Source organism: Protopterus annectens, chromosome 6.part1, assembly GCF_019279795.1.
Source record: "Protopterus annectens isolate FY-2018-M chromosome 6.part1, PAN1.0, whole genome shotgun sequence".
NCBI classification, from domain to species: domain Eukaryota; kingdom Metazoa; phylum Chordata; order Ceratodontiformes; family Protopteridae; genus Protopterus; species Protopterus annectens.
Window position 1 is genome coordinate 378492794 of NC_056738.1, and position 27623 is coordinate 378520416.

At 39.6% G+C, this 27623-nt stretch overlaps 1 protein-coding gene across 2 annotated transcripts in view; it reads right to left on the reverse strand.

Annotated features, from left to right (window-relative positions):
• Positions 1-2831: 2831 nt before the first annotated feature.
• The window catches only part of PLCB3 (phospholipase C beta 3), a 2354563-nt gene continuing 2329771 nt past the window's right edge, over positions 2832-27623 (reverse strand). For both annotated transcript variants that reach the window (XM_044075790.1, XM_044075791.1), the window contains exon 33: positions 2832-11081. In XM_044075790.1, the coding sequence (XP_043931725.1) occupies positions 10794-11081 (288 nt within the window). In that variant the 3' untranslated portion in view covers positions 2832-10793. The remainder of the gene's footprint in view (positions 11082-27623) is intronic.

Genomic DNA, 27623 nt, shown 5'->3' on the forward strand with positions numbered 1-27623 from the left:
TTTAACAGTTTGCATAGATTTAGCTTGATCTTCCATCTTTTTTAAGAAATTCCTCAGCTTTGTTGCGGAACAGGCAGTCCTCATTTAAGGGAGCATCCAACACTTTAGCTTTAACATGATCAGGCAAAGATTGCTCCTTAAGCCAAGCATGCCTTCTGAGTACAGACCCAGTGACAGCAGCCCTGCAAGAGGCCTCTAAAGAATCAAACCCACATTGCAAAGTATGTTTTCCAACCTGTTCAGCAGAATGCATTAAATCCTATAATTCCTTATTTTCAGCATAGTCAGGAATCAACATAATTTGCTGTTTAAGCAATCCAATAATATGCTGTTGATACTTTAACATATGAAACTGACAGTTTAAAGCCCTAATGGCCAAGGTTGCAGAAGTGTAAACCTTCTTACCCCATCTATCCAGCGCCCTGAAGTCTGTATCAGAAGGGGTAAGGGTTTTTGGCAGTAGCGGCCTTAATGCCCTTGGGTCCCTGTGAAATAGTCTCTGGATCCGCAACAGGATTTTTAAAAAGGAACTTGTGAGAATCAGGAGCCCTGTAATATTGGTCTGGTTTTCTGGGAGCAGGAGGCAAAGAATCAGGGTCCAAACTAGATTCCAAAAAGGCATCATCAACAATGTCTAGTACAGGAGGTATAGCTAAAGGCAAGAGTAAGAAATTCCTAAGTCTCTTTTTCGAATCAGAAAAATCCTGGCTTTCCCAGTGGAAATGCTCCCTTAGAGTGTGCAAGGTTTCACCAAAAGAAAAATTCTCCAGAGGGAATAGAGTCCTCTGCATCAGAATCCTCATAAGTAGATAAGGGTACATCCAGATCATTAGAAGAATCAGAAAAAACAGAATCCTGGTCATAAGATTCATAAACAATTTCAGTCCTAGGTCTCTTAAAAGAGGGTGGTTGGCTTCCCCTTATTAAAGTTAAGATCTTCAGCCATTCTTATTTGTTTTTTTAGGCATAGAGGCCTGAGCATGCGGTCTGGGCATCGGTTTTCTAGGCATGGTTCGAGATTTAGGCCTTAAAGAAGAAGGAGGCATCGGTTTAATATGCAAGTCTGTAGGCCTCAGAAGCCGGTGCATGCACAGCGGCTCCGGAATCCATCCAAGGTAGAGACATCCGCAGGTTCCACAGCTGAAGCATCTCACGGCATACCGGACTCCGAATGGGTCTCAGTAGAGGCCTGTGAATCAGAAGTAGTAGGCATCAGGGGCTGCGAAAGCACCTCACTGAGTACCTGTGAACTGGCGACTGGCTTAGGAGAAGCATTGTCGGCAGCTTTGGACCTAGGCGGCCTGTCTCTGTCTTTATCTTTGCATTTTTTAGGAATTCCGGTAGTCGGATGGCTTATCGACGACATTTCTGGATAATTGAACAGAGAACCAAAATATTTAGAGGCAAAAATATACAGACGCTGGATAGTACGTTGATTAAATAAAGCACAAAACTAACAGCAGGGTACGTTGTGGTCAGGGCCTAGGCAAGGAATACAGTACGAATGAAAATCTTTGTGAGGTGTTTGCTTTCCACAAGAAATGCAATTAACTTTTACTGACATCAGTAAGGAGCAAGAAAAAGTTTCCCCAACGGGGTACTTAGCTTTAGTTGAAGACTTCGGTTCTGAAACTCGAAAACAAAAATTTCAGGAGTCGGCTGACCGGCACTTGCGAACTGCTTCTGCTTCCGCATGGCAAGACAGACTGATGTAATGGCGTCGGCTGCATATTTCATACCCCTGACGACCTGACGTCATGGAAGAAGGGACAGCAACAGACGCAGGACCAAAGACTTTGTTAATCAGGCCGACTGAGGGCTATTGCAAGCAGATAACCCAAATGTGATGACTGCAACAGTGAAACACGAAGAACATCACAATCCTTTTATGCTCATCCTAGTAGGTCAATATTATGCATGTAAGCGCAAAGTGGCAGAATATTTCTTGCAGGGAATTACAGTACAAAACACTCTAAGAACTGCCCTAAATGGAATAACATTTACCATATACATATATTCCAGTCACAGCTGTCACCATTTCAAATGCCTAGTGTGAGCATGTCTTACTGAACTGAGCATTTTGGAGAACAAATCAGCAACTGGTTTGTTTTCTCTACAGTACAATAATACTTAACTTTTGAAGAATTGTAGTTATTTTAACATTGTATAAAAAGTAGAAACATCTCTTTACATAATGTCACAACTTTCTGTAATATTTAAAGGAAATTAAGAAAATATTCTCCCAAAATACCACACCACATTTGTCATGTTTTTGGGATACAGCTGCCCTAATCTGGACTGTACAGAAAAGATGGCAACCTTAATTCTAAAACGTGCCTGAACTGCTCTATGTACATTAATGCTGCACACTTAATCCAACAGTATAATCTTATTTCTGTGCAGTATCTGCTGATGCTAAAACAGCATCCTGTGCAATAAGTAACAGCTTTGAAATCCTTGTGCATAATACTGTTTCCTTAGACTAGTGCCTACAGAATCCTGTGCAACAAGAAGTAGCTGTGGAATTCTGTGCAATAAATACAGTGTCGCTTTAGCTTAGTAAATGTCAGTTTATATGTAAAACAATAAATAAGTAGTAGGAAATGTCTAAATGTAGTAATGTGAAGCGTTTACATTAGATGTTTGCACATGCAGCCCAGAGTAACGTAATTTTGTTCGGTTGCACTTGTTGTAGAGTCTCAATGACAAAGTTTACTTTGACTATTATGAAAAACATATAGTCACACAGCTTTAAGATACAAGTACAGAACTAACTCTTGATTTGCTGTTGTAATACAATGTAATATTAACAGAGTCTATTGACACTTAAATCTCCCAAAAACATCAATTTTATTGCATTTACATAGTTATAATATTCATGGAAAATTAGATACATCTTGCAAATAAACGTTCCCTTTTATCAACAGTGTTCACCCTTTAGATACCAAAGAACACACTCTGTACAGCAAAGATTTAACAGGAAACATAATACAAATCCCTCTAACTTTACAAATGTACCATGCCATACCGTACCATACAAAATCAGTACCATGAGGGAATACACAAGATATGAACCTGTAAGATAAAAATCTAGCATTATATGAGAGTAATGGTGTAATTAAATATTCTTGGAATTACAGAAAAGTAGATGAAATTCTTCTCCAAGTTTTCCAAGTCTTTTTGTCTACAATGAAATTGCAATGTTTATACTGTAAAGTAGACTGTTCTGGTGAAGTGCCAACTTTAAAAGTTATTTCAATTTCCAAAGACTCCTTGCAAATTCATCTATTATGTACACAACAGACTTTAAGAAGTCAGGAACGTCAAAACATATTAACATTTCAACATACTTAACATATATGTACATTTGTTTTAAACTGCAAGACTCTTCGTCCTTAAACAGATTTATGCTACATGATATTTTACAGCAGTTTGTGAAACTTTGTAAAAGCACTATTCTCCTGAATCTTATCGGTTTGTTATACAATGACAACCCTTTCGAATCATGGCACTTGTAGTTAAAAGACTAGATGCACATGTTACTGGGAAATACACAATCATTTGCAGCTTTCAAAATGTCTACATCTGCAATTTTCCAACACCACTGATAACCATTTATGACCCAGACAATTTATCTCTTAAACTGCACATTACTTTTCACAGTCTACTGAATACTACTTTTGGTTTTATGTAATGCATTAGCAAAAGCACAGTTCACGTAGCAGGTATTTTTACAGTATGATTTTAAACATCTGGACAGCTAAGTAAATACTGTTTCCACTGCAGCTGAGCATTTTGGCTTCTTAAGTAAAAAAAAAAAAAAAACTCCACTGTAAACTATGTTTAGTTTTCTCTTTGCATTAACACATCTCTCCTTTTGATTTTCTTCACCCTGTTAAGACTGAACATAATGCTGTGTGAGTGCAGAAGCTCAATACTGTTTTCATTCAGACGTATTCTACATCAAACCCTTTATTCCTCTCCAGAGTAGCTATCACAGATTCCTTACACAAGTCCCTGGGATTTTACTTATCTTTAACTTTATGGAAGATGTATGCTAGATTTAGAATGCCACAAATTAAAAGCTGTATAACAACATATATATATATATATATTTTTTAATATGTTTACTGTCTGAGTATTCTAGACTGATGAGATTTTTTTTTTTTTTTTTTTTTTTTACAGGGGTGACTGGACAATCTGGTTAAACGACATGCACAAAGAAACAAGTACTCAAACTGAAGGAAACAAACCAAGAACTTGAGGATGAAGACTATCAACTCACAGCCTTGAGCTCTGACATATTCCAACCATATCTGTACTGCCAAACAGACACTAAGACATTGGGAGGGCACCAGGTGCAGGTAATAAAACTTAACACACAGGCATGGGCAGGGTTAAACTAATGTGTAACTTCTATTATTTGTATTACTTACAGCCTTTTGCCAACTATAGCTCTCAACCTTAACTCCTGAATAAGGGACAAATACAAAAAAAGCCACAAACCAGAGGATTTATTACAAAGCTGAAAATGCTGACTTGAAACATTGCTAAAATTAAGTGAAGTTGGATTAACAGGCACTTTCTAAAGTAAAGGTCATCTACATAGAGGATTATGATCGGGTCGCCGATCCTAACTGACTTATGTCTTCGAGACTCTCTCAAAGTGAATTTCCTGGAATCCATGTCAAGAACACACAAGAAAAAGCTAGGATGAGAGACCCAATCATAATTCTTTGTAGTGCATGGAACTTTTATCTGTTCCATGTACTATAAGTTAAAGTACTGACTTCCAAAGCTATTCAACACTTAGTGAGTGCTTAGAGGAAGACAGTGTAACACAGGCCCTTCTGTTTACACTCACCTTCCCATGGCTCTCAACGGTCCATTTTTTTTTTTTGCAAAATGTCCAGACTTTTTTTTTCTCATACATTTGGCCTGTTCCTCTAAGTCTATGGTTTTTAAACAAATTACTGAGGATCGAAGATGCTAAATGATGACAAACATTTAGGTTTCAGACTTTGTGTCCATCAGAAAATGCAGGCAAACATACACCCTGTCATTATGGTAACAAGTTTATGATAGGAAGTCAGGACATGTTACCGATAGAGAGCAAGGAGAACCAAGTATTTATTTCTACTGCTGTCTTTTGCTGGTCCTTACAGAAAGCAGGTCTCCTACAAAAACATACACATAATATATAGTTGAACATTAATAAATTCACAATAAAATATAAATGACTGGCTCTAAAAAAAACACGGAAATCCCTGCAATGTATTACCAGTGAAGTTTTCAGAATATAGCCTTCTGGTAACTATAGTAAACTGTTTTATTTGATGATATTCTATAAACATCAAAGCTGTTTCCTCCCCGCGGTCGAGTGGCCTCCGAAAGACATGCGCGAATGGGCATGCCTTCACTGAAGGTTGGGCGTCAGGCTGGCAACTCTGCACCATAAAAATCTACTGCCAATCATTAGCGGACAAGAATTCCGCTGTGACGACCCCTAACCGGGAAAAGCCGAAAAGACAAACAACAATGGTTTAACATCTTTTTCTTATTTTACATGGGTCATTAGATGTTTTGATAACTTTATCTGCAGGCATGTTGGAAACAGGAACAAAATAAAAAAGGCCGTACTAAAGCCAAAGATCCTTATGTCAAAAGACCATTTAGGAAATTGATCATTTCAAATTCAGATATGACTGAAAATTCTAAACAAATCATCAAAGCTGGAACAGAATCTGGAATCCAAAAGATTCAATCTGTGAGTGGAAGAAAGAACCAGAGAGTCTGGATGGTGACGCCACAATTTTAAACATAAAAAAAAACCCAAACAAACAAAAAACTTAAAAATGTGATAATAATTAGCAAATTCTGAGTAGCACTATTGCAAAGAGGATGACTGGTATGAATTACATTTAAGATAGTTAATACAAATCATTTTGTTATCTACCTTCCCAGAGGAATGCGTAAAACAGTAGAAACAACATTCTACAAGTGACCAGAAAGGGCATACACGTATAAGTCATAAAACAATAAGAACTCCTTCAAACACATCAAAGACCAGAAATAACTTAAAACCTTAAAACACACTGAAGATGGGAAATAATGCCTAGAAATGTGAAAACGCAAACTAACTTAACAGTGGAATCAACACAGCTTCACAATCACCAAGATACAGCATCTGATACATATTTCAGTACAGAAGAAAACAGATACAGCTTGTTTATGTTTCAAAAGGTGGAAAACAGATACAGCTCGTTTATGGTCAAAAAGTTCAAGTTTCAAATTTTACAAAAAAATGGCAAATTACTTTGTGAAGGAGGAGCATTTCAAAAACTCTCTTAAGTAGAGATGAACACATCTAGCACATCAAGTGTAACAAATTCTTCACAGCACCCTAAAGTCATATAGTAGGACAGAAAAATTTCTCTCCAGTGTATTCAAACCTACTGTCAACAAATGCTAATCTGTGTGTGATGCAGAATGGAAAAAGACACACTGAACTCATCTATTCATGCTATGAAACATTTGTTGATTCACCTGCCCATGGATTTGTAGAGTTAGAAGAGATCCACAGCTGACTAATCATAAATTTATGACGGTGTTTAGTTATATTTTGAATGCCTGGGTAGAGTGGCATGTCTTACAATATCGAGACATTCTATACATCATACAAAACATGGGGACTCCTCAATATTTATCAGTGGATCCAAGCCATGTAGTTACTTATGGATTCTATAAGTTTTTTTTCCTGATTGGCTACTCATATACAAACACAGATTGCAAGTTGTGTGTCAGCCCTAAATCCAGACAGATGTAATGAAAAAAATCTTGTTTGATGGATGGCCTTACCACAAAGAGCCTTTCACCTGTAATGAGCCTTCAGGCTGATCCCAAAAAGGGTGCTTCTGATGTTGAAATCTGAAGCACTTGTCACAGTTTGGAAAAGCTCTGCATGAACAGTAAGGATGGCAGGTGAGGCTACCCAACAGGTACCATTCATGTGCTGAATAATGTAACTAACAACAAAATCATGGCAACTGACACTTCTGACAATATTGTAAATTGTAATTTATATCTATGTAACTTCATCATCTTCAGCAGCTTCCACATGCATCTGGGCAAACAATACTCTCCAGCAACAAGATGCTTTTACATAAATACTATATGAAAGGTGGCAGCTTTTAAAAATTCTGCATACCACCAAGGAAGTCTGTAAATGACAGTACAGTCAATAAACTATCTGGTTCTTCTTTTTCATCACAGATGCAGCTTATAAAAGTGTACACACTACAAACACTGTTTCTAGCTGTTCTATCATCATCTCCAACAGTACTTTAATATTTGATGGCTGAACGAGTGTGTCATGAGCTGCATACTTAATTTGAATTCAATGTCTGCTAAGACCAACATTTGAAGATGTTTTAAAGTCATATCATTCCCACGATTTCAGCATATTAGTTAACACAAGTTTCTGGTAGATTATACCACAACAGGGTACCACATTATCCGATTTGTATTTAGCGCAAAAAGAGACTGCTTGCAAATTACACTTGTATTTATCAGGAAAAAGTTACTATACTGGATTGGCTCATAGGTGAATAGTAGGCTAGCTGCCCTGAAGAACCATTTTAAGCCTAGCCAGTTACCAGAGGTTACAATCAAACACTATACTTTATGTCTATGAGTTGAAGACCTTAACCATTATGCCAAACCCTGTCACCTAAAAGGTATCTGCTACCTGGATTCAAACCAGCAATAGCCTACATTATTTATGTAGACATTACTCTTACACCCTGTGCTACAGAGATTCTATAAGCAAGATACTAAATACTGCTGCTTTACTTAAAAATGTGCAAATACCTGATCCCTTTTGATTTACCATTTTTGTAATTTTACTCATGACAATATTTTATTGATCATTTTAGTTTCTTGGCAATTGTATGAAAATGTTCTTAATTTACTGTAGGTTGTGTTTCATTTGTCCTACTTTATGATATGTAAAGTTTCGCTGGACTCAGTACTGCATACTCTTCTGCTACTCTCTCTTCTGCTACTATCTCAAAGTATTACAGTGAACTTGAGGCAGTCTGTAAAGTCATTGCTTACTTTTGTAATGTATTTGTGTGTGTACAGTGTTTGACTGTTTTGATTTCTGGCATAAGCAGTTTTTAGAAATGTTTCATTTGGGGGGGGGGGGGGGGGGGGCTGTCAGCATGCATTAATGAAATTGGTTTCCAGAGAAACAAAACCCTGTGAAAGCAGACAAATGTTTTGGCTAAACAGTGAAAACCCTTCTGATGGCCAGCTCATGGATAAATCTGAGGAAAATTACTTTCTTATCCATAAGATGGAAGAACAAAGGCCAGTTCAACATCAACAGAAGCAAAAATAAATCTTTTTTTTTAAGTAATGGTTATATACCAAGAAGAAAAAGACTGTTAACATTATACTTTAAATATAGCACTAATAACATGTAGGTAGTTCTAGTAAATTATAAACATTACCAGATAACATGCTCTGATGTGGCCTAGGAAGAACATAAAGGACAAATCTTACAAAACAAAATACAGAGTAAAAGAGGGAGGTATAGAGAACAAACAGACTACCATGATACACCCTCCAATCTCAGTCTCTGTACGTACTTCACTAAGGTTCCCTGTGATTAACAGATCTTCAAGGATGCATTCTAATTTCATGCATAGTTAACTCAGAACTGACAGAATTTAGCTTTTCTGTTTCTATTTTTTGTGACTCTAAAATTACACTCCTGACTTCTAAGAGCATTCATGGATCATTTAGAAAAGGGTGTCAAACTGGCTTCAAATGATTAACTGCAATAGGAGTTTGGGATGAATAAAAAACGGAAAAGGGTACTTAGGTAACCACTGGAAAGGTTCCGACAAAATGAATTGTATGATATAGAAAGACACTTTACATTCCAAAAGATACCTAGAAAGAAATAATTATGTTGCTAAAACAACAGGATGCCAGTCAGTCAAAAATTAAACTTCATTTGACCTAAAATGAATTTTCATAACATTTCAAAACATAGGACAGTTTCAGAATTGTGCTGTCCATGCTGAGAGTTGACATAATAAAGAACAATAAAAATATAAGACTTAAAAAAACATTTTTGTAAAACATTACTAAAAATCTCTTTGAGAGCGCCCATAGTTTAAAGGCATAGTTTGTTGAAAACATTTGATCATTAAGAAGATTATGTATAAAGCTTCTGTTATTCACAGGAAATGGGTAACATTGTAGCAAAAAGGTACTAAGAAAGCCACCAGTCTGTTCTACTGTCCACAGTATCCATGGTCCAGCAGAATCCTTTTCTTAAAAGGATGCTGAAAACGAGGACACCATTCACCCCTACCCAACCCCAAGTTTCCTTGAAAGTGGTACTGCTATATGGCAACAACTAACCATGGACTGAGACTTGTCTCCAGAAAGATTCTTGGCTCAACCACCATAAGCTTCACATTTCAAAGCAGAGACAATGCATAGTTAACAGACATGTTCTTTCTCATGTCACAGAAACAACAAAGAAAAAGGTACTTAAGTAGTTTTCTCTGTAAGGAGGGAAAGGGATACACAATTTTCAGTCAATGGATCAATTCTTTGTTAAAATACACAATTAGGGGAAAGCATGCAAGGCCAAAACACATTTAAAACGTAATGAATTGAGCCAGTGATATTTTGAAAATGACCATTTACAACAGTGATGATCAAAACTTTAAATCAACATATTCCCTTATAAAATAACACAGTGGTTTTCATGGTACTGATATAACAATACCAAGTTAATTTCATAACACTTTAAAATATTATACCTTAAAATGCTGGCCTAGAAATTTAAAAGCAGTTCTTCAGGTCAAAACTAGCGATACAGGCTCAACACCCTAACCCAGATTCATAAACATACATATACAATTCCACCCACCCAGATTCATACACATACATATACATTCCACATGCACCGGTGTAGCTGTTCTTTGGCTACAAACAACTGACTCCTCCAAAAGGACAGTCAGAATCCTGCAGACAGCATCATCAAAGGATGCAGACTCTGTAACTGCATTAATCTCCAGAAGGCCCCAGCAACTGTCAGCCTAAGATCATCCAGCCAATCCTCTGGTAAAACTACACTGCAGGACGAAAATTTGTCGTATTCTGATGCCCTTCAGCTCTCCATGACATAATACAAATTACAACAAAATTAGCAGAAAAGACATTTCAACAGACCCAGAAACACTGAAAAAAAGCAAGTTCATCAAGATTAGTGCAACTGGTCAAGCGTTCTGCACCCGCCTATACAATGCAGAGTCAAGAATAAGTACCAGAGTATGTCTGTGTAGCCACGATCCGTTGAAGATAAGCAATGCTCAGCAGCTAAAGTCACCTCACAGCAGCCATCTTCTGAAACTTTTTTCTTACTTTACTACATACTCATCCTTTATTGTGAATGGAATTTACTGTCAGTCTGGAATCTAGGTCTGAAAAGACAGAGAAGTGCTTTTTTAAGAAAGGTTCCCTTAATGTCTTCTTTTTTAGTAACTGAATATAAGCAGCTCCATGAATGCTTGCATCCTCTGCATTTCCATCTTCTGGCTGGCATGGCAGAAGTTTGGAATCTGCTTACATTACACAAAGGTAAAGCAGATGAATTTCATAACATGCCGGTATGGTCTGTACTCTATGTGATGTCAGTCAAAAGTATCCAAAATTATTTACAGGAAAATAAATCTGCTAAATAGTGGCTGCAGCTGCACGGAATATTATTTTCATAATACTGTGGTTTCTGAGCCTGATATTCTGGCTGTCCCAGGTGAAGAGGTACTATTATTGAGTGAGGCCTCACTGCCCCCTAGGCTCTTTTTACTTGACCAGCTCACCAAGTTCTTTACAGATGGTGGTGTACTATGAGCATGGGGACTGTCAGTGCCAGAATACCCATCACTGTAAGCCTCTGTCTCTGGCCGACCATCTGCCTCCCACTGCAGAAACTTACGAATATCCTGAGGCATCATCCGATATTCTGCTTCACATTCCTGTTCAAGTAAACTCCACCGCTATGGACAGTGAAAAAAAATGACAAAAAAACAGAATTAAAAACAAAAAAACATACCAGCAGTCAATAACAAAATGTTAGTGGCATACTGTTGTGATGTGTTCATAAGAAACATCACAGAATGAAATTCTACTGACGAGTCAATACACATCTGTCTAGTAACAGATTTCAGTAATATGCAACTTACTAATACATGATTTCAGTCATTTGCTTTTAATTAATTAAATAATGATTTTAGGCAAGCAATGCATGATACACACTGACATACAAGGATACAAGTGAGGCTTAGCTTTATGCCACTGGAGAGTTTACTTCAGAGTCCTCTAGCTCACAACACCAGTGTGCCACCCAACAACAACCCCTAAGGCAAGACAATGTACCCAACACTTTAGTCATAGGTGACTCTATAGTCAGGCACACTGATGTCCCACTCACCAGGCTGAACAAGGAGAAAATTACAGTCAGCTGCCTGTTGGGTGCCAGGATCCACCACGTAACTCATGCACTCAAGTCACTCCACATCAAGTACAAATACGACTCTGTCATTGTCCATGCTGGAGTGAATGACTTGAGACGTACCTCCCTGGACTAAATGAAGAGAGGCATGGAAGAGCTCTTGGATCATGTGACCCAGGCAGGTATGACCCTAGCCCTGAGTAGCATCCTGCCTTCGCCCAGAATGATACCACAGTATAAGGACAAAATGATTGACTTCAACAACTGGCTAAGCTTCTGGTGTCATTCAAAGGGGATCCAGTATTTGTCTGCCTGGGAAGACATGATCGACAAACCACAATGCTTTGCCAGGGATGGTCTGCACCTGTCACCCCTGGGATTCAGGTTACTGGCTAAAGCTTTTGCCACCCCTATAGTGCCTTTTTTAGGCAAGGTTCAAGGGATAAACCACCACCGTAACAGATACAAGCATGCAAAATCTGAAGGTAATGCTACTCAATGCTAGAAGTCTAAACCTCAAAATGCACTCTCTCGAGGCACTCCTAAAAATGGAGAACATCGATATCTGTGCAGTAACTGAGACCTGGTTCAAGGCTCCAGAGAGCACCCCTGCAATACCAGGCTACAATTCTAACCACACTTTTTGGCCTCAAAACCAAGACCAAAACACTAAAGGTGGAGGAGTGTCCATATACACCAAGGATATTCACACCTCCAGGCTAGTTGCCCAACACAATGCATCTGAAATTCTCCAGGTGCAACTAATAGTAGGTAAGACTGCAATCAAAATTGTAAATTGCTACAGATCCCCCACCATGCCCCAAGATTCTCACTACACCTTTCTAAACATACTGGAAAATATTAAGATACAACCAAACACCCTAATACTGGGTGATTCCAACTACCCTGCCATTAATTGGGAAAACTACTCGGGTACCAACTCCTTTTCCCTACGGTTCTTGAAATTCATAAATTCCAATGCCCTGGATCAACTAATCCATTGTCCCACCAGGGGCTCCAATATCCTAGACCTGGTCATTACCAACATGGGAGATAGATGCTCCACACCAGTGGTCACCCCCTCATTGGTCAGGTCTGACCATAAGCAAATCACCCTTGACATCCACATCCCACCCCCACCCCCCAGTAAGGAAACCTCTTTAAAAAACTTCACAACACCCACGCAGACAGGATCTGGAAGTTCGACTGCAGAATCCTACACTAAGGCACTGTACAAACATATCCACTTGTGCATGAATCGTGCCATCCCAAATAGAACCAAGATGCTCTTCTCCAAAAAAAAAAGGAAGCCAATCTGGTGGTCCCCCTGCTATAAACAAACTATACAATAGAAGGGAGAAACTGTTGCAGTAAAGAAGAAAATCCCAGGATGCAAAAATCTCCCTCACCAACCTCAGTAAGAAGCTGAGATCCCTCATAAAATCCTCAAAAGCTAGTTATGAAATAAAACTGCCAAAGACAACCACAAGTCATTATATAGTTATGTTAAGAATCAAAATGGCAATGCTCAGATCTGCTCTGAGCTATAACAGAATGGCATTAAATATACTGATTCCAAGGATATTGCCAATATCCTGACAGATCGATTTAGTGCCAACTTCACCCCCCTCTCACCCCCTAAAGGGCCCATCTCAATACCAAAAGATTGCCAAATTCCGATACTCACGGCCACACAGGTAGAAACCGCACTCTCCAAAGCTAAGAATACAGCATCCATGGGACCAGATGACATGCCAGGCTGTGTACTACATGAACTACAAAATGAACTGGCACCTCACCTAAGTGTCATGTTTAATCATAGCCTCACCTCAGGCTTTGTGCCCACTGAGTGGCGCACAGCTACAGTTATCCCGCTCCACAAGGGAGGATCCACCTTGGATCCCGGGAACTACAGTCACATCAGTCTGACAAGCCTGATCTGCAAAGGCATGGAACGCATTATCATGGAACTTATAAACAAAAACATTGGCAACCTTCAGACACTGGACCCCACCCAGTTTGGGTTTGTGAAGGGCCGATCTTGTCTCCTGAATCTGACTGACTTCTTCAAATCAGTCTCCAGAGCTGTGGACAAGGGTTAGGCAGTCCACACAGCCTATCTGGACCTCGGCAAGGCCTTCGACACCATCCCCCAACTCTGGAATCACAGATAAACTTACTAAGCTGGGCATAAATCCTTACGTCACTCAATGGGTTGCCAACTGGCTTACTGACAGAACCCAGACTGTAAAAGTAGCCGACTCCAAATTCAGCTCCAGACAAGTGGAGTACCTCATGGTTCAGTCCTGGGACCATTCTTGTTTGGCATCTACTTCTCTAAAGTACAGGCCAACACTAAGGGACTCTGGCTAACAAAGTTTGCAGATGAATGCAAACTGGGAGCCATTATTGAATCCCCAAATTATGTGGATATTCTACAAAAGGGCCTTACAGAAACAGATGCCTGGTGCCAGGACCATGGGCTGAAGCTTAATGTCAAGAAATGTATAGTTATCCCCTTTGGAAAAAAACATGTACCCATGAATTACCACATAGGTGGCAGGACAATAAACATTGAAAGTGTGATGAGAGACTTAGGGACACAGGTGGACAGTGGTCTGAATTTTGATAACCACATTGCCACAACAGTCAGGAAATCCTTCTAGGTGGCACACCTCATCACTAAGAGCTTTTCATCCAGAAAAAAGGAGGTCATTGTCCCACTGTACTCATCCCTCAATATACCCATTATAGAGTATAATGCCCCATTTGGTATGTACCTCACAAGTCATCTGCAACAGCTGGAAAGGCCACAGAAATACCTCACTAAAAGAATCACAGGCCTAAAGCAGATGCTATATGCTGACCATCTAAAAAAAACTCCAGCTATAATCTGTGGCATATTGTCTACTCAGAGGCGATCTCTGCCCAACATACAAGGCCATATCAAACCCTGAGCTGTTGGACATGCTTCACTTAAAGAAATCCCAATCCCTCAAAGCTACATGCTCCAGGGATCTAAACCTTATCATCACAATGAACAAAACATGCTGGAGAGATAGGTTCCTGACCCAGAGACTCCCCATACTCTGGAATAGACTGCCCATACATGTTAAACAGAGCACCTCGTTGGCCCTCTTCAAAAGGAACCTTGATGATTGGATGGGAGATAGGAAATTCACACCGGGGATCATGTCAGTCGGCCTGCTAGACAGGGGACAAGAGAAGTAAATATTGTGGGAAGAAATATCCAGGGAATTGTTATGGCTAGGCTTGCATAGGCCTTGGAGCCAATAGCCTAGTACCAACCTATGAAACCATTTACCAAAAAAATCAGTATTTAGGTAACTGCCATTAATTCCATGTACTGAAATGGAAAAGGTCTTCACCAATGCACTCTTACCAATTCAAGATTATGTTCAATGAAAGGGTAGCACAAACCAGCATCAGAAAATGACAATAATTAATTAAAAAAAACAAAAAAAAAACAAAGATACCAGACAGAGAAGGGAACACCGCCATTATTTATTTTTATTTTACATTTGTTGACCGGGAAAGTGCGATTGGATACTTGTCCATTTTCAGCAGAGGCCCGGGGAGAAAAACTCCATACATACATACATACATACATACAGAAAAACTGTTACATTAATCAAGTTAAAGCACTGTTACAGATACAATACATAGCATAAAAGCAATTCATTCTGTCATATATAAATCTGATTTGATATAGAGTAACAATTAGAAGCAATGTAGGGGAGGCCAAAAGACCTCTTTAGCACATGTTTATATTGCTAGAGTTAGTCAGGAGTACAGCAAAGACATAGCCATTGTCTTTTAAAGTACTGGTTTAGATTTTTTTTTAATTGGGTTAAAACAGGTTCTGAAGTAAGCTCAGTAGGAAGCGAGTTCCATATTTTACCAACAGAGTTGGCATATAGAGTGTCTCCAGATGAGTTGTTGCTTTTGAGGGTTTGGACTAGTAATTTGCTGGATGAGCGAAGTGTCTTGAGGTCACTGTAAAGGGTGATAATTTTTGCAAGTACAGGTGTGTTTTCAGGTTGGTAGAGAATTTTATGTGCTACTATTAGCTGATTGTACTGAAGTTGGATAGGCAATTCTAGCCACCCTAGATTCTTTAGGTTTAGACAGTGGTGTGTTCTGTATGCTGCTCCAGTGGCAAATCTAGCAATATGATTAAAGCAGCTAGAGAGTTAATTAAGGTAAGACTTACTTAAATTTGTGAAGAGAGGGGATGCATAAAGAAGGGTGGAAAGTAGATATGTACAGGCAATTACCGTCCTAGCTAGAGGAGTGAGGAAAGGTTTGATCTTGTATAGTGAGCCAAGTTTTTTATTAACTTTTTTAATAGCTTGATTAATATGCATATCAAACTTGAGGTTGTTATCAACTGTTACACCTAAGAGTTTGGTACAGGGATCTGGGACATTGCCAGATTTTATAGTAAAGGCTGGAGCGGAGGCTTTATGAGTGGGGGAGAACAGCAGTAGCTTCACTTTTAGGATTTAATAGGAGACCGATTACAGAGCCAATTTTCGACAGTATTAAAAACATTTTGGGATAGAGTCTGCAGACTTAAAGGGGAGGTGGCTGAGCAAAAGCAAATCAAAGTGGAGTCATCTGCATATTGAATGCAAGTGGCTGTTGGGATGACTGTGTCCAGGTCATTAATAAAGACAGAAAATAACAGGGATCCTAATATAGAGCCCTGAGGGACCCCAAGTGTGATAGGTAGAAGGGAAGATAGTTTCTTCTGCCATAGTACAGCCTGTTGGCTACCACTCAGATAAGATTTGAACCATTGGATAGCCTGGACATCTAGGGGAATAGTTTTAAGTGCGTGTATGAGTAGTTGGTGGCTGACCTTGTCGAAGGCTTTGGAGAGATCAAGAAAGAGGGCAGAAGAAAGCTTACTGTTGTTTCAGTTTTGATCAATAACATTGAAGGAGAGGAGGGCCGTGGTTGTACTGTGAAATGGTCTGAAACCATGCTGCGAGTTAGCCAGGAGGCTGAGCTGAATGAGATGGCTCAGGAGTTGTTTATGGATGCACTTCTCCATAATTTTAGCCAGGGGTGACAAAATAGCTATAGGTCTGTAATTTGACAGTTCAATGGAACTGCCCCCTTTGTGGAGTGGAATAACATGGGATGTCTTCCAGATGGAGGGGATAGTGGCTTCTGATACAGTTCTACTGATCAGGATAGAGATCAGGTATGCTATGGCATCTGCAGCTTTTTGTAGATACTCAGCTGGGAGGAGCTCCGCTGCAAGGGTGGTAGGTTTTAGTTTCTTGATTAGGGCACAGATAAGTGATGTAGAAACTGGTTGAAAGTTAAAGGGGAGTTGAGAACTAGGTGCGGCAGAGTTAGGATTTGGGCAACTGGGAGATAGTTGGTTAGATAGTGACTGGATAGTTTATGTGAAGAAAGTATTAAAGGAATTGGCAACATCCTCCTTAGGTTTTTGGATGGTAGCCAAGGGAGTAGGAGTTGTGCATTGTCCTGGGTGAATAAGTTTATTTATGTCTGCCCAAAACTTTTGCAGATTGTTTTGATGCTTCTGTTGTACATGGCAGTAAAAGTTTTTTTTTTTATCTAGGGTGGTAGATTTTTTAATGTTGTTCCTTAGTTGTCTAAATCTAAGTTGATCTAAGGGGGATTTTATGGTATGCCAAGTGGTCCAAGCTTTGTTTCTAAGTAAGATCATTTGCCTGGTTTCTTTTGAAAGCCATGGAGCAACTTTTGATTTAGTTCTTATAGAACGTGCAGGTGCATGGGTATCAAGGATGGCTAGGAATTTGGCGTTGAAATATAATACAGCGTCTTCAAGTGGTAGATGATTTAGGACTGCCCAGTTAAATGCTTTGAGTTCATTTTGGAAATTAGTGGGGTTAAAGTTTTTGTTGTTTTTAATTGTTTTGTAAGTAGGTTGGTGGGGGATGTCAGCCTTATGCCTGATTATATAGGTAAGAAAATGGTCACTTATGTCTTCAGATCAGGTACCGGCCCTATACATGTGGGGATGGCTATTAAGGAGTATCCAATCTAGGATATTACCTTTGTTGTTAGGTTTACTGATCCTAGTAGGTGAGGATATGATCTGAGTAAATCCGTACAGATTTACATGGATGGACGGAGATTCTGAAGAACAAATATTCCGGTCGATGCTGAAGTCTCCTAGAACAATGGTTTCTTGAGGGTAGTTACAGCCTAGAGAGGATATCGTCTTGGGTGTTTGTGTTATTATCTGGAGGCATGTAGACACAGGCTATGTTAATACTTTTGTTTTTATTAATCTGAAGCTTGGTAATGAGAATTTCAGCATTATCAACACAGGGTTGTTCTGTGGAATCAGAGGTCACACCTAGAGTAGTTTTGTATAGTACAGTTACCCCTCCTCCCTTCCTAGTGGTACTGTCTAACCTTAGTATATTATAACCTAGGGGTAAAACCTCATTATCTGCCATTGATGGTTTTAGCCAGGTTTCAGTAAGACAAAGTATATCCGGGGAATGTGTATCTAAGAGTGCATGCAGGTGGTGGACCTTATTATTTAAGCTTCTAATATTTAGGTGACTGACCAGGAGTGAGTTTTTAGGTCTATTTAAAGTTTGCAAGTTAGTGGAAATAGAATTGGGGCTAGGATCAACTAGTGAAGTTGGGCCAGGGTTTTGATGAATGTCCCCATCCCTTGTGAGGTTGCCATGTACTCCAATTGTGAGCTTCAGGAAATTAAATATTAGTCTTAGGTAATACTTGGTTTTGGGGTTGATATATCTGGATCTAATGGGCTGGTGGTATTTTGTAGTCTTGGTTTTGGAGTTAGTCGTAAGGGGGATTATTAAGTGGTCTAATTTAATTTGTATTACTGGAGTGGTGGTTTGGCTTCTTGGGTAGTGGTAGACTAGGTAGGACAGATTTTCGTAGGTGGTGAGAAAATATGGAATTATCACCAAGGGTAGTAGGCAGTATAATAGCATTAATTTGAAAGGTTTTATGGCCAATAACAGAGGCATTGTCTAGATATTAGCTCTGATTTTTACCCAACTTGAGTAGAGGTATAATTACGATAGGTAATTAGGTAGGGAGGGTCCTGATAATGCCTGGAGAGTTGTTGATGTTCTATAAAGAGGGGGAGTGGTTTTAGGATTTATAAATTTAGGACTAATAGGGGCAGGTGGAATTTGGGGGGAGGGCGGGGCGCAAAGCGAGCCCAAATGCAGCAAGGGCCAGCACAGCAGGGCTTAACCTGACCACGAGATCTGTAGGACCTGTATAAGCATGCAAGTACAATGAGGCTTTTTTCTTTTCTTTCTAAAAAGACTTTCTTACCCTTGTTTTCGCCTTCAGTATACATTTTTTTTACATAGTATACTGTTAGTAACCCCTTTTTGCAGCCTTTTCACACATTAAGCTTTCTTCTTTCAATTTTCTGCTATTTTTGTAGTTTTAGGGCTGCTTAGAGATAGATATAGGAGTAACCCAGTTTAGTTTTTTAGGGTTGATTGTGATTAGAAGATGCAGTCGGTACAATCCTAACCACTTTGAAGCATACTACTTCTTTTTTCTGTCTACTTCACTCTTTATTAATATCACTGTGGAAACACCTACAAAATTAAGACACCTTCTGCTTTTTTATTTACCATCTCATCAAAAAGAACTGGGAACCTTCTGTCTTTCAGACCGAAATGAAAATAAACATCAAGGGTTGGAGGGAGTACAAAGAACCATCTGTTTTCAGTCCGTACAGTTAGTTATGTTAGGTGGCAGACTAAGCTGTCTTGCACAGACTGCATACAAAAAGGGGTAACAATAGTGTGTACCTACTGAGCAGGATACAATAAGCCATTAAAGACAGCCCTAACAAACTCAAAAGGTTCAGGAAAAGGAAAAACTGTGCAAAGATTTTTATTTATTTATTTTACATTTGTTGACCGGGATAGTCCAACTGGATGCATGCCCATTTTCGGCAGAGGCCCGGGGAGAAAAGCTCCAAGGGTAAGCAGATACAGCATTACATAATACCAGCATTACATATTAAACAGACTATTTACAGAGATTACATAAGTAAGCAAGTTAAACAAGTTCCACAGGTTACAGTTAATCCTGAGTGCAAGTCAGGATTAAATTAAATTACACAGTAAACTGGTTAACAGATTTTTACACATTCTAGAGAGAGTTAGCCAGGCTTGATACATTGACATAGCCAGTTAAGTGACAAATGTTGTTTGAGTCTAGTTTTAAATTTACCTAATAGAAGAACTTTAATAGAAGAATACGACAATCCGGCATATAACAATTACAAAAAAAAATGCCCACAACTAAAGTCATCATAGAATAAAACAGGAATCAACCCAGTTAGCCCTTGGTCAGACACCAGAATTAGGGGCTCTGGAAGAATCTTTTTGGTAAAGAATTCTAATAATCACTCTTGAAATCCTAAAGCTAGACTCTGCTGTCTTTAGCTGTCATGCTTAATGCAGTGACATGCTACAGATCAACAGGATGTGTGAAGATTAGATAACATCCTTTCTTCATTTTTTTTCCAAAAAGGGGGTGGTGGGTGGAACTGCATAGCTTTTGGAAAAACAAATATGTTTCAGCCAAGTAAAAACAGTCAGGAACACTATTGCACATTCCACGTGAATCTTTACAAGTCAACTCTGAACAAGGGGTACTGATGAAAAGGAGTATACAAACTTCACTTTTGTATGGCAGAGACAATGCAATAAACTAAAAATTACCAGATGGCTTTGATGATTAACACAAGGTCAGCACTGGATTCTCTGCTCTGATAATCAGAACATGGTCTAACTACAGAACTCAAAAATTTCACCAAATTTTATCTATGAGATCCCTACAGAGGCTTCAATCTCTCTACTAGATTGTTAGGAGTATCCCATATAAACCAGCCCAAAAACATTTCTTTTTTGGCTTCATTCTTGATGACAGTGTAAGACTTTGCGACTCCTTTATAGACACAGCACATTACAGTCTCATTTTTATAAATCTGAACAACTTGTACTATTAAATCGTTCAGGAAACCCTATATAGCATTCTGAACCAAGTAGACAAAAGCCCACCAGTGCCCTTTCAGTCACTTTATTCAAAACTTGAGTGTTTTCTTTCTAAAACGATACAAGGACTTCATCAGAATAACACAGCAGTACTTCCTGTTTGAAAATAAATAGAAATAACAAATCACCTACAACTAGCCAATCATATACCTTCTCCCTGAATACAGAACATTTCAATAATAAAACATTTAAAATCCAATAATTATAGAAATCATAGGATCACTGGAAGTTACTAAGCTATTGGCCCTGAGGCCCTTACAAGCCTAGCCAAGATTTAGCCCATGTTCCAACAAGTCAGCACCCTATGCATCCAGCAGGGACACAGGTGGAATCCCAGAGGTGTATTTTTTGTTACCCATCCAGTTATCCAGGTTGCACTTAAAAAAGTTTAATGAAGTACTCTGCTTCATGTGGAGAGGGAATCTCTATTCCATAAAAGGGGCAGTCTCTGGGACACAAATCTGTCCTGCCAACAAGTCCTACTGATGTCACAGACCAGGCTGAAGTCACGCATGTGGGTTACTAGAGTGGAGCTTGACTTGCGGATGTGCAACAGTCCCATCAGGGCGGGGTCTGAGATTGCTTTGTATGCCAGGACAGAGGTCACCTCTGAGGAGTCTATAGGAGACTGAGTAGAGGGACAGGGCTTTTAGCCTATCTGTGCAGGCTAGATGTTTGAGGCCATGGAGTCTCTGGGTGAGGAACCTCTCTGGTCTATCCAGCTGCTGCATGTGCTTTGTGAAGTACATACTGAAAGGGGTACTGTACTCAATAATGGGTCTTATAAGGGAAGAATACAGGGATGTTATGACCACTTTGTCCCTGGATGAGATATCCTTACTAATAGATGGACCATGAAGAAGGCTTTCCATACAATGGAGGCAATATGGTGGTCAAAAGTCAGTTTGCTATCAACCTGGGTTCCTAAGTCCCTCACGACTGAATGCGTGCTTACTGCCTTATTATCAATGTGATAATTTGTGGGGACGTCACCTTCCCCAAAAGAGATGATGATGATGCATTTTTCGGCATTCAGTTTGAGGCCATGTTTCTAGCACCAGTCATTTGTTTGGGTGAGACCCTCTTGGAGGATGTCCACATCACTACAGGAATTGATGGCAGCACCCAGCTTGCAGTCATCTGCAAACCTGATCACCCATAGCTCACTAGATTTGGCCTGCACCGCTGAGAAGTATATCGCAAACAGCAGAGGCCTCAAGATCGATCCCTGGGGTACACCATTTGTTACGGGTCTAGTACTTGAATGGTGGCTTCCCCTATTTTGATGAGGTAGGTTCTATCAGTGAGCCAGTTTGCTACCCATCTGGTAACATATGGATTGATGCCTAGTTGAGAGAGTTTATCTATTATACTTGAGTGGGGAATAGTATCAAAGGCCTTGGCCAGGTCAAGGTAGGTGGTGTGTACCATCTTTCCCCTCGTCTATGGCCTTGGTGACTGTCTCGAAGTTGACCAAGTTTAACTGGCATGACCTCCACTTGACAAAACCAAACTGTGTGGGATCAAGTGTCTGGAGGTTGTCAATGTCCTTGTTAATGAGGTCCGTGATAATTCATTCCATGGCTTTGCAGATCAGGCTAGTTAGGCTGATGGGTCTATAATTTACTGGATCAGTGGATGCTCCATCTTTGTGCAAAGGGATGACAGTAGTTGTCCTCCACTCAGCTGGGATGAAGCTGGTACTCAGGATTTAGTTGAACAGGGTGCCTAATGGCTGTGTAAGTTCCTACCAGAGTTCATGTAGAATGCAGCTTAGGATATTATCGGGTCCCATGGAGACTATTTTTGCCTTTGAGTGGGCAGTGATGACTTGCTCCTTAGAGATAAGGGGAGGGGGGCAGGTACTGGGGATGTCCTGTTTTACCGATGAAGGGGGGACAGAGGAATGAAGTTTTCACTGAGCCTGAGTGCCAGCAGGTTGGCTATATCTGCAGGGTTTGTGTATGTGGTGTCCTTGACCACCAGTTCTGAGAAGATCTGTGTGCTTCCCTTGAGATTGCGGACATATGCAAAGAAAACCTTATGACTGTCTTTAGTAAATGTGGCCAGTTTGGACTCAAAATTTGCTTTGAAGGATTTCACTAGTGCTCTTATTTGCTTGTTCAGGCTAAGGAGAGACTGCTTCTAATTAGACACCTATTCCTTCTAGGTCCTAGACAGCAATTTTTTTCCTTTTATTATAGAGTTTATTTATTGTAGATGCCCACCAGACAGGTTTACTCCTCCTTGAGGAGGATGACTTCATCCTGTCTGGTATTCCTGATTCCATGCAGCTATATAAATGCTCATATAGTACTTTGGTGCAGGTTTGGACATGTGTGCCAGTTCCTGTGGAGGGGGCTGTGAAGCTGTTTACACCTTCCCTCAGGAGGTTGTAATCAGCTTGGAGAAGTTTTTTTGTTCGACCCTAGCTAGGGTGAGGTCAGGGGAGATGGTGACTTTGAAAGTGACTGCTTTGTGGTCGGATCTTACCAGGGATGCTGCAGTGGTTACTCATGTTGGTTAATATCAAGTCCAATATATTTTCACCTCTTATGGGGTGTCAACCAACTGGTCCAAGGCATATGCACTGAAGAAATCAAGAAATCTCTGCGCATTTGTGTTCTGGCCTGAGCATTTCTTCTAATCGATGGTTGGATGGTTAGATAGTTAAAGTCGCCCAGGATCAGGGTAAAGGGTTGAATCTTGATATATTCGAAGAGGTCCAGATAGGTGGAGTGGGCATCTTGAGTCAGAATTGGAGGTCTTTAGCTAGCTATGATTTTAATAGGGGTCTTGTCAATTGTCTTTTATAGATATTGCAACTCCATCTCCTTTTGTTTTGCTGCCCATGGTTTGGGGTCTGAATGAATGATAGGATGAGTAACCTGGCATGACTGGGGTGTTCTCCACAGCTTTGAACCAGATTTCTGTGACTGCAAAAACATCAGCTTCTTCCAGGGTTAAGAATGCCTGCAATGAGTGCAGTTTCATGTTTAGACTGCAAACGTTTAGCAGCATGACCTTTAGTTTACGTTTTGATGAAATTTTCATGTGGGTAGTTTGGGCCTCATGGCATTGCCTAAAAAAGGTACTATGGGGGAGGCAAGAGACCTTGCTAGGAGCCTGAAGCCCAAGGGAGACAGATGCAGGCCATCTCTGGAAAAGCATCATGGCTCGTTAATCATGTCATCCCAGGCTGTCAGGTACTGGATCCCCTTGGAATGACACCAGAAACTAAGCCAAATGTTAAAAGTCAATCATTTTCTGTTTGTATTAAGGCATCATTCTGGGTGATGGCAGAATGCTGCTTAAGGCTAGGAACATACCTGCCTGGGACACATGAGCTCGATCATGTCTCTCTTCATATAGTCCAGGGAGGTACGTCTCAAGTCATTCACTCCAATGTAATCATAAAAAGAATACAAGAACACATTTCGTAACTCTTCTGCTCTCAAAATCGCAGTGCTGCTAATAGGCATTCTTTCATTGAGACCTGCAGGCTGTGATGCATTCAAAAGAATCTGCTAATAAAGTTCTATATAATCCAAGAATGCCTCACAACCCCAGCTGGTCCCAACTGTTGGGATGAACCTTTTCCAAAATGAAAAACAGATATATTTTTTAAAATTCTCACAATTATCAAAATGTTTACTCAAGGCATTTTTGAGATAACCCTATATAAATGTTTGTAAAACTAACCGAGCAAGTAGTGGAAGTCAAACTAGTAAAAAAGTTTTTATATTTGTATTTGCAAATCCATTTAAGAAGTTTTTAGAAAAAGCCTGTGATCTTAATTTATGTCACTAGATGGCGGAAGGAATTAGATTACAATGGACTAGAGACTATATAGTTAGTAAAGATTTCATTTATTTCAATAAATGTTTTTAAAGTCATTAATTTTATATCTCTAACCCAAAGTAAATCAATTTTATTTTTAAAAAAGTGTAGTCAACAGCTTGATATATGTAGGGATTTTAAGTTTTAAATGTATTTACCAATATTGTGCAATTTATACATCTGTTTTTAAACACTAATTGTTTTTTAAAATGAATGACTATGATTGGATAGTTTGAATTTTGAGATTAGTATATATGGCAGTGTTTTTCAAAAATGGATGTGATTACTGATGAAGTTAAAGACGAAAACGTTTTTATGCTAAGCGTTATTGGCTGATGTTACTTGGTGGCGTGTTTTGTGTACACTCGTAGACCTCTTTTGTGGTGAATAAAACGTTTTACATCTTTGCCTGGACCTATATAAATGTTATTGTATAACAATGCTGGTAAATTCTCTATGGCAAGATATTCAACTCCTTTTGTACCACAATTACACTGATCATTAGCAGATCTTCTGTTAGCAGACTAAAATCACTGTTGCAGGATCATTAACATATGGATTTTTGGTCTAATATTCGGCCAGGGTAAACAAAGCTTTATCTTCCTGAGCATGCATCCGACAAAGGACCTCAGCTCTTATGCATCAGGGTATACAGGAGGACGTACGCATGAGTACCTCAGACTATCTTGCTGCCAACCCAAACATGGGTAGTGGATCACTGGACTGATCTTCACTGGATCATTGGTACTGTTATTTTTGCTTCTTTGTGTTTCAGATTAGTTACCCCCATTGGTGAACTTTTCTTTTTGACTTGTGTAGTAGCATGTGTTATTCTGATGAGGTTTTGGCATCATTTGGAACAAAAGTGTTCAAAGTGTTGAATAAAGTGACCAAAAAGGGACTGGCATGTTTTTGTCTATTTTAATTTTTCATTTTGTGCACATTTTCTGAAGCATTTGTTGACTACTGATTCTGAACCAAATACCAGTCTAGTGCTTCAATGTGAAACCTTGGATGGAAGACACCAGTGTCCTCTGGGCTGTCAGATCATTCAGATGTGCCTCTGCCAAACAGAAAAGGGATGGAACTATCAAAATATGGGTAAGGGAGGCTGTCAGAAAGGGCATCCTGACTAGGGATACTGAAAAAACATCCACAACAACCACTCTATGCATATCTGCAGACTTCAGAATACTCTGGGCTGAAATGCTCTGATGCAAAGTCTAGTGGGATGTCAGAAATGTCCAAGATAATAATGGAAAGATCAGCCAGAATCACTGTTACATCAAACCCAGTAGTAGGCAAAAAAAAAAAAATTCTTCCTGGAAGACATCTAAATCAGTGAGTAAAACATTCTACCGCCTAAGAAGAGTCCATTTGCGACCTGCCGAAGCCAACCACGAGCCAAAGAAAATTAAAAATCTGAACATTTTTATTTTTAGGCAAAAGCATAGCCACCAAGGATGTGGCCAACAGTACCCAATAATACAGATACAGGAAACTAGAGACAGTTAAGTTATGAAGTTAAGTGGGAATTCCTGTACTAAAATGTGGGGCAGACCTACTATGCAGAAACAGTACCTCAATGCCTCCTAGTTTTAGAAGGTTTTTTTTCTTTTTTGGTCCTCAGAGGGCACCACCTGGGGGAATGACCACAATGGCAACTTCCCCACTTACTTCTGAACTTTGTAGCACCTTGTATTAAGATGCTTCTGATGCCCAACGAAAAGCCCTAAGGATTTTTGACTCACCTTAGTAATATTTCCTTACTAAAAAATCATGCAATGCTCACAAATCTTAATTCAATTCTCTCAGACAAAAAAAAAGACTATAAAACCCCCTAAGAATAATAAAAAAAAGCACTTATTGGTCTCTCAAATCAACAAAGAAGCAACACAAATGGAATGACAGGGTACCCACAGGGAATGGTACACTTCTGAGGAAAGAATAACTGAAATGGTTTGGGTCGCAACACTCCTTTAATGCCCAAGATCCTGAGCAAACAGGGTGGAAGATAAACATGCACTCCACAGGGATATCCAAATGCCCTTCAAATATGGCTGGAAGACTGACAGCTTGTTATGGCTTATCCCATTCATGTTACAAACATCTTACTGCAAAGATCCTTATGACTGAGCATCTTAGGATGTCCCCTTCTGCTGTCTACAGGTTGGTAAAGATTTTCCTTCTCATTCTAAAGAAAAAGGGAATTTGCACTTTCTGTGAGCATATCCAATGGCATCCCACATCTGGTTAAGCTCAACTAGCCCTGTACAACTCTGATGCACTACCATCCGCTAAGCAAACACAACCCAAAAGACAGGAAATAAACACAAAAGTATAGCAATACTATAAACAGTATATCGGACTTCTTGTAAAAATCCATCTACAGCTCCACCCACTGCAGGCAGCTTCCACAAAGATTGGCTAATATGGTGAGTGCACATCTGTTACATATGGCCCTTGGAAGCATTCTGCCGTAGGCAGCTACTGACAGAAATCCCTTATAATACACATTTAAACCTCTGGAGAGGCAAAAAACAGATGAAAACCTAAAGGTAATGGCTCAGTATAAGAAGTTTTGAAGCACAGAGACTGAGCACTCAGAACTGTAGGCTAAGTGCTAAAACCTGAAGTGACTTTAGCACAAATGTCAACAATACAGACACTTTTGAGACAAAACACTGACAGCAACCGTGCCACTGGTGTAGTGGCTGCTGGCACCACCACCTGTTAAAAATAGCGCAGTTAGCAGTATACATTGTAAAAGTTTATTTAGCCACTTCTAGCCTCTCTTCATGGTACAAAATACATAATCAATAACTTCAACTTCCTGAACTGCTGCATCATCTTTAGAAAGAGCCTGAGCTGGCAGTGCACATCCCAAGCATGAAGTGCTATATTTCCTGAGTTCTGCCCTGCAAAGAAAATAGAAATAAATGGCTCAATTCAATGACAGTTCTGACACCACCTTTGAGATGAAACATGCTATTAATTCTAAGTGACACCATCCATCTTTGCAAAATAGAAAAGGGCTTGAAATTCAGACATACTAATAGCAAACGTGATGGCCATCAAGCATAGCATGAAACTGGGGATTGCAAAGCCTGCTGTCACTCATTAAGTCTCAAGAAGGAGAAGAGTTCTTC